We start from the raw sequence: 11455 nt of genomic DNA, 5'->3' as shown, positions 1-11455 counted from the left end.
ATGGGATGGGCTTTAAGGTCCCTCCCAACCTAAAGCCTCCTGACACTGATCCTGTGACAGTCACGGTGTCCCTGCATTTGCCCCCACAGTGGATGGGGTCAGACAGAGGTGCCAGAGCTCCTGACAGCTCTTTCCTCCCCACCAGGATCACTCTGGACTATGAGGAACAAACCCTTCCCATCACAGACAGTCCCCGTGAGAGCCCAGGGGGCTGCAGGCACAGCGAGCCCGCCCCGGTGCCAGCCAGGTACGGTGGGGACATCCCTGTTTGTGCCATCAGTGGCTCGCTCACCCTCATCCTTTGCTCCTTGAAACACTCCTGGCTGAAGGGCTGGACCCAGGAAATGTGCCAATCCAATGCCACTGACCACAGGAATACTGGGAAGGAATCCTTCCCTGGGAGGGTGGGCAGGCCCTGGCACAGGGTGCCCAGAGCAGCTGGGGCTGCCCCTGGATCCCTGGCAGTGCCCAAGGCCAGGCTGGACATTGGGGCTTGGAGCAGCCTGGAACAGTGGGAGGTGTCCCTGCCCACAGCAGGGGTGGGATGGGATGGACTTTAAGTCCCTCCCAACCCAAACCATTCTGGGATTCCACAATTCCATGATCCTACGGTTCAATTAACAACAGGGTGTCCCAGTTCTCCCTGTTCCCTGTAGGAAGAGGCAGGACCCACCCTCGGCAGACCCTGAACCGTCGTGTGAGCTGCTCAGAGCAAAGGCACCCATTGGCTTTATGGTCAAACTGGTTTTAATTCTTCAGCAGGTCTGACTTCAGCTCCCAGGAGAGTGTCCCCAGTGCCCAGGAGTCCCAGCCCCCTGTGTCCCTGTTCCAGGACCGCCAACCCTTCGGAGGCTCCATGCCCAGCCACAGGATTCCGGCCTACGTGGACAGCCAGGTGTTCAGCACCAGGAGGTCAGGATTTGGGGATGAGGGGTTTAGGATGCAGAGACAGGGAAAGCTGTCATGGCATGGAAATATCTGCTAGAAACCCCACTCCAGCTTGTACAATCACTGGGAAAAGGAGTGAGAGCAGGATTTTGTTCCCAGAGGGGACAAGAGGATTAAATCATAGAACCAGGCCTGTCCCAGGATGGAGCACCTGGACTAGTACAATATGACTAACTTTGGGGAAGGCATTCCTACATCACCAGGAGCAGCTCTAGGCCTCAGGATTTACACCTTGGGATCCTCCTTGGCCATTTCTTAGAATCATGGAGTCCTGGACTGGTTTGGGTGGAAGGGACCTTAAAGTCCATCCAGTTCCACCCCTGCCATGGCAGGGACATCTTCCACTGTCCCAGGCTGCTCCAAGCCCCCATGTCCAGCCTGGCCTTGGGCACTGCCAGGGATCCAGGGGCAGCCACAGCTGCTCTGGACAATCTGTTTGGGAATGGTTTGGCTTTGCTCAAGTGTTGGGTTTGGAGCCTGCTCTCCTGGCTTTGGAGTACAAAATGGGCACAGGGAAAATGGGCAGAGCACTGGGGGGATGCACCATGGAATCGTGGAGTCCTCACGGCTGGGAAAGGCCTCTGTGATCACCTGCTGTCAATCCAGTGCTGTCACAAGGTCACCACCAAGCCTCAAGTGCCACATCCACGCGTTTTCTGAACACTTGCAGGGCCAGGGATTCCACTGCTGCCCTGGGCAGCTGTGCTGGGGCTTGGTGGTGACAGAAGCACGGCACTGACTGTGAGCCCAGTGTGGGCACTCCGGAGGCTCCTGCTGCACTGTGAGCCCAGTGTGGGCACTCTGGAGACTCCTGCTGCACTGTGAGCCCAGTGTGGGCACTCTGGAGACTCCTGCTGCCACACACTCAGGGCTTTGTTTGTCCTCAGCAGGCCCAGCCCGGATCCCAAAGGGAGCGTTTATTCCGGGAGCAGCAGCCCCAGGAGCAGCTGGTACGACAGTGCCAGGGGACACGGGGACTTCAGCCCCCCAGCAGCACGGTGAGTCCAGGGCTGGGGTCCCAACTTGCCAAACCAAGGAGCTCCCTGCTGCCACATTTACTCAGGATGCAGATGTCCTGATCCGTTTGCTGATTCCCTGGATGGGAGCACTCCATGGCCATGGAGTGGGAGGGGTCAGTGCCCAGCAGGGAGATCCCAGCCGAGATTCCCACCCCTTCTGAGGATCCCTCACGTGCCCAGACTCCGAGCTTGAGACTGTTCCGCTTCCTCTCCCCAGCCACGAGTCCCTTCCCAGAGATCCCACCATGTCCATGTCCCAGAGAAGCCACAGGGTGCCGTTCTACATGGACAGCTTAAACCATAACAGCTCCAGGTAAACGGGGAGGCACGAGGGCTCTGAGGGAAACTGCCCAGAATCTATGGAAGAGAAGCCAGCAGGCAGAGCCAAGAGCTGACAGAGGGAGCGTTGGTTTCCAGGGAGTGGATGCATGATCCAGAGGCACAGAGCAACTCTTCAACCATTCCCAGCTAAAGCTGCCTAGCACAGGCTCTGGGATACATCCAGGAAAACCTCTGGAGATTTTTCACTGTGTGGGAGGCCAGAAGAGAGGGACAGGAGAATGGGGAGCTGGTTCCTGGCCAGGAATTGGTCTTTGCTACAGGAAAAACAGAGATCACAGCAAAGAGAGAATGTCCCCAGAAGATCAATGGTTAAATGACGGATCTGCTCCCAGAACAAGGCTGCTGGAAGGGGCAGGAGGTACCCAGTATGGAATGCCACTATCCTGGGCTCCCTGCAGTCCCTCCTGGCAGTGCCAGCCCATCCAAGTGCAGCCTGACGCTCCATGGAGCCACCAGTGCAGGGCTGGCTCTGTAACAAGGAGCAGGCTGTAGGGGTGAAGAGGAGGCACAAGATCCTTGGGTAGCCTTGGACTGGCTCCAGGAAAGGTCAGCCTCATTGCAGAGCAGATGGACAGAGCTGTTTTCCGTAGTTTTGTTGCATTCTTCCTTCAGATCAGCTGGGGCCAGTTCCGTTTGCTTTGGGAACGTCCCCATCCCCATCTCCTGCAATTCCTCCTGTGCCTTTTCTCCCTGTGGCTGCTCCCATTCGGCCTCTGTGGCTCACTCACCCCATTCTCATTGGAAGATCTTGTTGGATCTTCCCTCTCATGGCCCTACAAGTGAGACTTTCCCAAATCCCTTCTCCAGGGAAGCAGTCCTGTCCTGTGGCAGGTGTAGAAGGACAAAGGGACTGGTTTGGTCCATGATAAGGGCTGGCAAAGGGCTCTGCCCCCCCCCCGCCCCGCCCCCTCTCCCCCTGGCTGCCAGTTTGGATCCTGCCATGGCTCACAGACTTCTCCCTCTCTCCACAGGCTCCTCTCCAGTTCCAGTGAGAGGCTCTCCAGCTCCCAGCACAGCTCTGGGTACCAGCCTGACTCCAGCACTGCCGGGTAAAGATCCAAGCGGGCACAATCCCCTCGCTGCAGGATGGGGCTGGCACGGGGCCATCCTGCTTGGTGAGGAATTCCAGCTTTGGCACCTGCCTGGTGTCACCCAGTGTGGCCAGCAGGGTCAGGGCAGGGATTGTCCCCCTGTGCTGGGCACTGGTGAGGTCCCACATGGAATCCTGGGGTCAGTTCTGGGCCCCTCAGGACAAGGCAGACCCTGAGGGGCTGGAGCGTGTCCAGGAAAGGGAATGGAGCTGGGAAGGGGCTGGAGAATTCCTGAGGGAGCTGGGAAGGGGCTCAGGCTGGAGCAAAGGAGGCTCAGGGGGGACCTTGTGGCTCTGCACAAGTCCCTGACAGGAGGGGGCAGCCGGGGGGGTCGGGCTCTGCTCACAGGGAACAGGGACAGGAGGAGAGGGAACAGCCTCAGGCTGGGCCAGGGGAAGTTGAGGCTGGTGGTGGAGTCACCATCCCTGGGAGTGTTCAGAAAACGTGTGGATGTGACACTTGGGAACGTGCTTTGGTGGCGACCATGGTGGTGGTGTTAATTGATGGTTGGATTTGATGATCTTAAAAGTCTTTTTCAACGTTAATGTTTCTGTGATTCCATGACATAAAAAGAGCCCATGCTCAGTTTAAGGAAAAAAAGAGAGGTTTCTTTCCTCAGCCATGACAGGGCTTAGTGTAAGAAGGGAGGATTAATCCCAGCTTTTAGGCAGCAGTGGAAATGCACCATGGAAAAAGGCTGATTAGTTCCTGTCAGGGCTGCGGGCACAGGGCTCCCCTCGGCCTGCCCAGAGCTGCACCCGGGTGGGACATGGAATTCTGAGCTGGGCTTGTAGAGAGGCAGGAATATGCAAGGGAGGTAAAACCATCCCAAACCATACCAGCGGCAGTTTGCACTGGCTGAAAACGCTGGAGACATTCCAGTGGCAGAACAGCCCCTGGAAGCAGCGCTGTGCCACAGGGCTTGGTGGTGCCGGGGGAGCCGGGAGCTCTCTCCATGCCCATTGTGCGCCTAATCCTGGCGGGAGCTGGGACAGACTTATCCTTCCAACCAGCGCATAACTGGATGAAAGGGTTACATTATCCATCCCATTCTTTCCAATTAACTCGATTTGTTTTGGTGGGGTAATTAGAGGAGTTGTTATTTAGCAACAATGCTCGATATCCAGGATTTATTCGGAACAACAGCATCCCGCTCCGAGCCTCTCCCGCACGCGTTCCGTGTCCGGGGGCACACGCGGTCCCTGCCCGGCTCTCCCGAGCCGCAGCCGCTCTTTTCTCATGGAAATGCTCCCTGTTTTCCTAGGAGAGGAATCCTCTTTGTGAAGGAGTACGTGAACACCGGCGGCTTTGCAGCCTCCCCACGCTACGGCAGGTACAGCCGGGTGTCACAGCCGGGTGTCACAGCCGGGTGTCACAGCCGGGTGTCACAGCCGTGTGTCACACACGCGTGCAGAGCCCAGCCCGAGCCTCCTCACACATCCCACCAGGATGGAGCAGCTGGAGCTCCTCTGCCCCGGGGGGTTATCGGGAGGGCACAGTTTGCTCTGCGGGGTCCTGCCGGCTCCTGCCGCTGTGGTGGTGACAGGAGGACCTGTGTCCCCCTGCTCCCAGGGGACAGGGAAGCTCCTCCTGGAGTGGCTTGGTCCCTGCAGGTTTGGCACGACTGGAATGCGTGAGGAAAATGTGGGGGTGAGGGCTTTCTCTGGAAAAATTTCATTATGTGAGTCTTAAGAAGTTAAATTACACCCTTTTCAAGCTTTTCAAGTCCTTTGTGCTCTGCTCAAGTGAAGCTGCTCCAGACTGGCCCCAGTGTGACAAGAGCAGAATTTGGCCCCATGCACATCATCCTCACAGTGATGTGGCACCAGTTCACACCAGTTTGATGCTCCGTGCTGGCATTATCCGCCCTCAGCGCTGTGCTGGCATCCCTGGGGCAGCTGATTACACACTGTAAATCTCCAGCCTGTCCCAGAGCTCAGCAGAGCTGCTGTCAGCAGCCAAAGATAAGCCAAATATCCAGGAAACCCAGGCAGAGAGGGAACACTCAGCTGGGTGAGGCCAGGGATGTGCTCCATGCCTTTTCCTGCATAACTGTGCAGGATTCCGAGTTCTAGCAGTGAAAAGCTGCTGTTTGTAGGGGCCAGGTGTAAACACGAGGGCCCTGGTGAGGCCAGGGGAGTTTTACCTGGAGAGGCCTATCTGGGGATACTTAAAGGTTCCTCTTTGTGTCCTGGGAAGGCACTTTGAGGACCTTCTCCCCGAGGAACAGGTAGCTGGGATATTCCAAATCACTGGGTTAATGATTCCATCCGAGATTCTCTTCCCACATATCACTGTCCAGTGCTGATACCTCCTTCCTTCCACAGTGGCAGCCTTGTGGATTTGAGTGACCAGGAGAGAAGCAGCTACAGCCACCACAGTTACCTGTCCAGTGCTCCCCTGCACAGGTAGGACAGGGTGGGGCTGCCTTGGGGGGGTTCATCAAATTCTTAATCAGAAATGATTTTAAGGGCTTGCTTTTTGAGGGCACTGGTGTGTGTGTGTGTGTGGTGGAACAGCAGTGCAATAAATGCAAATACAGTGACATTGGCTCCAAGTCAGAGTCCAGAGCAGGCCACCAAGGTGATCAGAGGGATGGAGCACCTCTCCTATGAGGAAAGGCTGAGAGAATTGGGGTTGTTCAGCCTGGAGCTGAGAACATTTGGGGTGACCTAACTGTGGCCTTCCAGTGCCTGAAGGGAGCCTGCAAGAAAAATAGAAAGGGATTATTTCCAAGGGCCTGGAGTGACAGGACACAGGGAATGGCTTCTCACTGACCGAGGGAAGGGTTAGATGGGAGATTGGGAAGGAATTGTTCCCTGGGAGGGGGGGCAGGCCCTGGCACAGGGTGCCCAGAGCAGCTGTGGCTGCCCCTGGATCCCTGGCAGTGTCCAAGGCCAGGCTGGACATTGGGGCTTGGAGCAACCTGGAACAGTGGGAGGTGCCCCATGGCAGGGGGTGAGACTGGATGACCTTTAAGGTCCCTTCCAACCCAAACCATTCCATGATTCCATGACTGTAAGGTTCTGAGATCTGTCCTGCCCCACTGCTGGGGTCTCTGCATCCCTGGGACAGCACAGTCCCTCCGCTCTGTCACTGCACAGTCACACGTGTGGGAGCAGGTTGCTCATGGAGAGCAGCGCTGATGGCTGGGAAAAACCCGTGGCACCAGTGCTGGGACTGGAACCAGAGCATCACAGAGGAACCCCTCCCCTGCTCTTCCCAGGTCCAGTGAGCCCCTGTGCAGTTACTGCAGCCGGGAGATCCGGGACTGTCCCAAGATCATCATCGAGCACCTGAACATCCACTGCCACGAGTACTGCTTCAGGGTAAGCCCCAGTGCTGCTGTGCTGCGGGGAACTGCAGGGATCTTCCTGCAAATTCCATCCTCAGGCTTTCAGAGTGATATATGTGGGCTGTGCCAAATCCTTGCCTCACACCAGGACAAAAACAGTCAGGCAGTCACAGGTGTCCTCAGAAGATTTCCAGGTCCTTGAATAAATATTAGACCAAGGAGAATTCTTTATTATTGGCAGCACCCTCAGAACACCCTCGTGTCCTTGCCCCACCGTCCTTGGGGCAGACTTGCTGCTTTGTGGTCTTTGTGCTCTAGTGGAGGTGGCTGACTCCTCAAACCCCACAGGGTTTCCAAGGAATGTCGGTGGGGATGTGAGGAAGGTGGGAGGAGGAGGGATGGCGAGTGTGGGAGGAAGAGGCTTGCAGGGACATTTGTCTGTTGTAGGAAAGTGCAGCCTCAAAGGTCACATCCTCACCCCTTAATAAAACGATGCAGAGACTGTTCCTCTGCCCCCTCCCTTCTGTTGTCACCGCATGGGGCTTTGGTCACTGTCCAACCTCCTTGTTTTCCCTTTGGCAGTGTGGAATTTGCCACAAAGCAATGGGAGATCTCCTGGATAAAATATTCATCCACCGGGACATTGTCCACTGTGACAAGTGCTACGAGAAGCTCTTCTAGGTGGGTGTCCAGGGCCCCTTTCCGAAGCTGTTCCCAGGGGGATGGCTGGGTGAGAGCTCATGGTGAAGGGCATTTAACCCTCACGTTTCCTGGGTGACCGGGCAGGAATCTTCCTCGGGTGGTCAGTGGGAAGCAGCGACCTCGCTGCAGCATTAGCTGGAAACTCGCTCGAGCTGTCCCGGGGGTGTCGGTTGGAGCCACAATCTCGGTGACAAACAGGCTGTGGTGGCTTCCCGGGGCTGGCAGGCAGAGGCTGGCTTGAGTGGTGACAGAAATGTCCCTCAGAGGTGGAGAGGCCTCGTGGAAGGCAGCTGAAGGTTCCTCCCTGTGTCCTGGGCTGACCCTGGCGGTGACATTCCCCTGACACGAGGCAGCTCCTCGGCGGCAGCTGCAGCTACTCCTTTACCTAAAGATCCTTTGAGGTGAAAACCTTTGGGAAGAGGAGGGTTGTACATTCCAACAGATCGACAGGAGCGGGTTGGACGCGGTTTGGTTTTGTCTGATTATCTGGGAATAGCGGGAGGCACCATGGCAGCCAGCAGAGCTGCTGTGCTGGGGCTGGGAGCCCTCGTGTCCCCCCACTGCTCCCGGCACAGAGGAGCAGCAGGAGCAGGGAACGGAGCTCCTGCCTCGCTGCTCCCTGTACCTGGTGATGCGATGTGACTGGTGAGGCTGTGCCCAGCCCCGCACGCTGCCGGCTCCACCGACCTCCAGCGCCGCATTCCAGGTGGGCCCGGCCCTGCTCAGCCGCTCTTTGTGTGCTTGCAGGGTCCTGCGGAGCTGGGGAGGCAGCCCGTGCCGGCAGCACGCCTGCGGATGCAGCAGCTCCTGCCCGGCTAAGATCGCAGAATTCCTGCTCCCGCTTCCCTCGAGTTCTTTTCCCTCCCGCTGCCCCGTGGCCGTGAATGAGTTCAGCACCCGCTGCTCGGTGCTGTCACCCGCACCAGACAAGCGCGATGGGAAGGCGATAAGGCGGCCTCATCCTCAAAGATAACCTTTTCCAGAGGTGCTGAGCCCCCCAGCCTGGCCTGAGCTGCATGAAGATTCCGAGTGCTCCCGGAGCTGGGAGTCAGGCACAGCTCCTCAGGTTTTCCCCAGCTCATTGCCACGAGTCTCTCCTGATGCTGTTTGTATTTCTTTCCCTTGTGCAGCCAGGCTGTGTGAGCTGGCACACAGGCACTGGGAGCCTTAAACACTAAATCTGGATTCTTGGGAGGGTTTGAATTTAGTCCTTAGCAAAAGCCTATTTCTGCTTCTTTCACCCCCAAATTCAGCCTAGAAATAGCTTCTGCCTGATTTCCATTTGCTTTCCCCAGGATTCCAGGAGCACTTGCAGGCTCTATTCTAATTGTGTGTCAGCTTTAATTCCCCTTCCTGCCTCTTCCCTGAGGATGCTGCAGCAGCACTTGTGGCTGCTGCCTGTTTGGGGAGATAACGGTGTCCTTCACCTGGTGTTTAACTCGGGCTCTGAGGGCAGGTGTCCTGTGCCAGAGCAGGGACATCTCCGTTCCCTCTCCTGACAAAGAGCTCTGCTCAGCTGAAATCCCAATTCCCCCCTCACCAGGGCTTTGCCCAGACCTCTCATTGCTGTGAATTATTCACAGCCCAAATGCTCACCAACAGCATTGAACTTCCAGCAGATGCTGCACTCAGTAAAATCAGAATTGTATCATTTTAGCCCTTAACTCAGAGCTGACAGGTTGGGAATGCTGAATACTGAAACCTGAAAGTCAGGTGCCTTAACAGTGTCCAGACTTACTGTTTCCTCATGGGAAGCATTAGGAATCATAGAACCATAGACTCCCTGAATGCTTTGGGTTGGAAGGAGTTAAAAATTCATGTATTCTAAAGTTCATGGGCAGGGACACCTCCCACTGTCCCAGGCTGCTCCAAGCTCCATCCAGCCTGGCCTTGGACACGTCCAGGGATCCAGGGGCAGCCCCAGCTGCTCTGGGCACCCTGTGCCAGGGCCTGCCCACCCTCACAGCCAAGAACTGGTGAAAACCACATCCACAAGTTCCTTACTGGGACCAGTTCCAGCAGTAGGAAGGACTGGTACAGCCAGGGCTTGTTCCAGCACGGTCAAAGGGGGATGGTTTCAAGTGCCAAAGCAGAAGGGCCTGTGCCACAGCGCACTTTGAGAAGATCTTCTGCAGCAATGATGTATTCCCTGATTGCAGAGCTCCTGAAGTGTCCATGGCCTCATGGGGAGCTGGATTTGTCTGGGTTCTACACGGTGTCCCCTCAGCTCTGGCTGTCCTGCAGGAACTGTCCCACCTCGGTAACAGCTCCAATAAACAGCCTCAGCTTGTGTGTCCCTCTCCCCCTGCATCACCCGCTCCTGCCGTGCCCTCTGAGCTCAGGGGCTGTGTCACTTGTGCTCCTCCATCCGTGGCCCATCCCTGAAGTCTCCAAAGGCTTAGCTGGAGGACGAGGCAATGAGGGAGAGGAGCAGCAGCACCACGCAGACAGGGTGTGCTCAAAGCAGGGCTGGGCTCAGCAAAGGGCTTGGCAAAGCCACAGGCTGACGCTCTGCAGAGATTTCAGTCTGCTTGTCCTAAACTCCTGTGATTACCTGGGGAAAAGGGAGTCCTGATTCCCCCCTGGGCCGTGTTTGAGAGCAGCTCACCGGCGACCTCCTGGCTCTGCACAGCTCCCTGACAGGAGGGGGTTTTCTCCCTTAAAGACATGTATCACCCAAAAGGAACCTGCAGCTATTATAAAAATGTTATGCTTTATAATTTGTACTGGCCTGAGCTTTGAAGAATTGCTGACCTACCCCCCACGAAAAAAACCCAAATGAATTATTCAAAGAGGTGAATCTTCCTGGTATTTGTGGAGAAGGGTCACCTGCAGACAGATTTTTTTTCCTACATGATGGATGAGGTCATGCATTTTCTTTCACAGAAAGATCTTATTTCTCTTGGGATTCTGCTGCTTGTGGGGACGAATCTTGACCAGGTTATTTCATGTGAAATTAATTAAATAAATATACGTATATATAAAGGCTATGAAATGTGCTGGTGGTGACTGAGCAGAGGTGGAGGCAAACCCATCCTGGCACTGCAGCTCCCATGGTGCCACAAGGAACTCTGCTTTTGGAAAGCCTGTCTTCTACACAGACCAATCCTTCCCAGAGCATCTGAAAACGAACAACAGAGTGACAAAATCAACTCTAGCCCAGCTGAAACCAGGGCAGACCTTGAGGAGGGTGAGTGCTGGATGTGCTGTTCAGGCCAACTGGTACAAAAACGAGATTCTGCTCATAGCACGTGGCCTTGGTGACTGCCAAACATCCAACGCTTCTTATCAGGAGGTGCCAGAGGGTGTTTGGGTCCAGCACGCACATCTGGGGGGAGGATGTCAAAGAATGGTGCTAGTTTTATTGTTGCCTGATAAAACTGTCCTGAAGAGACGTAACACTCGCCGGAGCTTTAGGAGATCCCAGATAAGCCGTATTTTGTGCATTTTTCCAGATCAATGCACAGGGAGAGACCCTTTCCCCCCCTCACTCATCCCTTCCCTACTCAGCCCTTTTCCTCTCATTTGCCCTTCTCCCTCTCTCCCTTCTCCCTTTCCCCTCCCTTCCTAACCTTTCTCCCTCCTTCCCTTTCCTCCCTCTTACACCCTCTCACTCACTCCTTTCCCCCTCACTTACCCCCTTTCCTCCCTCACCTGCTCCATTTCCCTCTAATTCTCTCTTTCCTCCTTTGCCCATTCCATCCATTCCCCTCTAACTCCCCTCTTTCCTCCTCACTCGCCCCTTTCCCCCCACCTTGGCCTGTCCCCTTCACTTGCCCCTTTTCCCCTCACCTCCTTTCTGCCATCACTTACCCCATTCCCTCTCACTCCCTTTTCCCCCTTTTAAACCTTTTCCCACCACTCACCCCTTTTCCCCCCGCATTGATCCCCACTCCCCTCATTCACCCCTTTTCATCCTCACTCACCTCCTTCCCACCACCACTCCCCCCTTTTCCCCTCATTCACCCCTTTTCCTCCTCACTCACCTCCTTCCCACCACCACTCCCCCCTTTTCCCCTCAGTCATCCCCTTTCTCCCCTCCCCACCACCCCCTTCCC

At 55.9% G+C, this 11455-nt stretch overlaps 1 protein-coding gene across 9 annotated transcripts in view; it reads left to right on the top strand.

Annotated features, from left to right (window-relative positions):
• ZNF185 (zinc finger protein 185 (LIM domain)) overlaps window positions 1-10387 on the top strand; it is a 29249-nt gene extending 18862 nt beyond the window's left edge. For 4 of the 9 annotated variants that reach the window (XM_017741501.1, XM_017741480.1, XM_017741490.1 and 1 more), the window contains 10 exons: window positions 146-247; window positions 760-912; window positions 1836-1946; window positions 2185-2280; window positions 3281-3358; window positions 4665-4733; window positions 5728-5808; window positions 6627-6729; window positions 7278-7376; window positions 8145-10387. In XM_017741501.1, the coding sequence (XP_017596990.1) occupies window positions 146-247; window positions 760-912; window positions 1836-1946; window positions 2185-2280; window positions 3281-3358; window positions 4665-4733; window positions 5728-5808; window positions 6627-6729; window positions 7278-7376 (892 nt within the window). In that variant the 3' untranslated portion in view covers window positions 8145-10387. The remainder of the gene's footprint in view (window positions 1-145; window positions 248-759; window positions 913-1835; window positions 1947-2184; window positions 2281-3280; window positions 3359-4664; window positions 4734-5727; window positions 5809-6626; window positions 6730-7277; window positions 7377-8144) is intronic. The other 5 variants (XM_017741473.1, XM_017741465.1, XM_017741529.1 and 2 more) reach the window with 5 other exon arrangements.
• Window positions 10388-11455: the final 1068 nt, after the last annotated feature.

The sequence above is a fragment of the Corvus brachyrhynchos genome, unplaced genomic scaffold, assembly GCF_000691975.1.
Source record: "Corvus brachyrhynchos isolate BGI_N302 unplaced genomic scaffold, ASM69197v1 scaffold351, whole genome shotgun sequence".
In the NCBI taxonomy this organism is placed as follows: domain Eukaryota; kingdom Metazoa; phylum Chordata; class Aves; order Passeriformes; family Corvidae; genus Corvus; species Corvus brachyrhynchos.
Note: the sequence above shows the minus strand (reverse complement) of the source record. Positions and strands in the feature narration are given on the sequence as shown.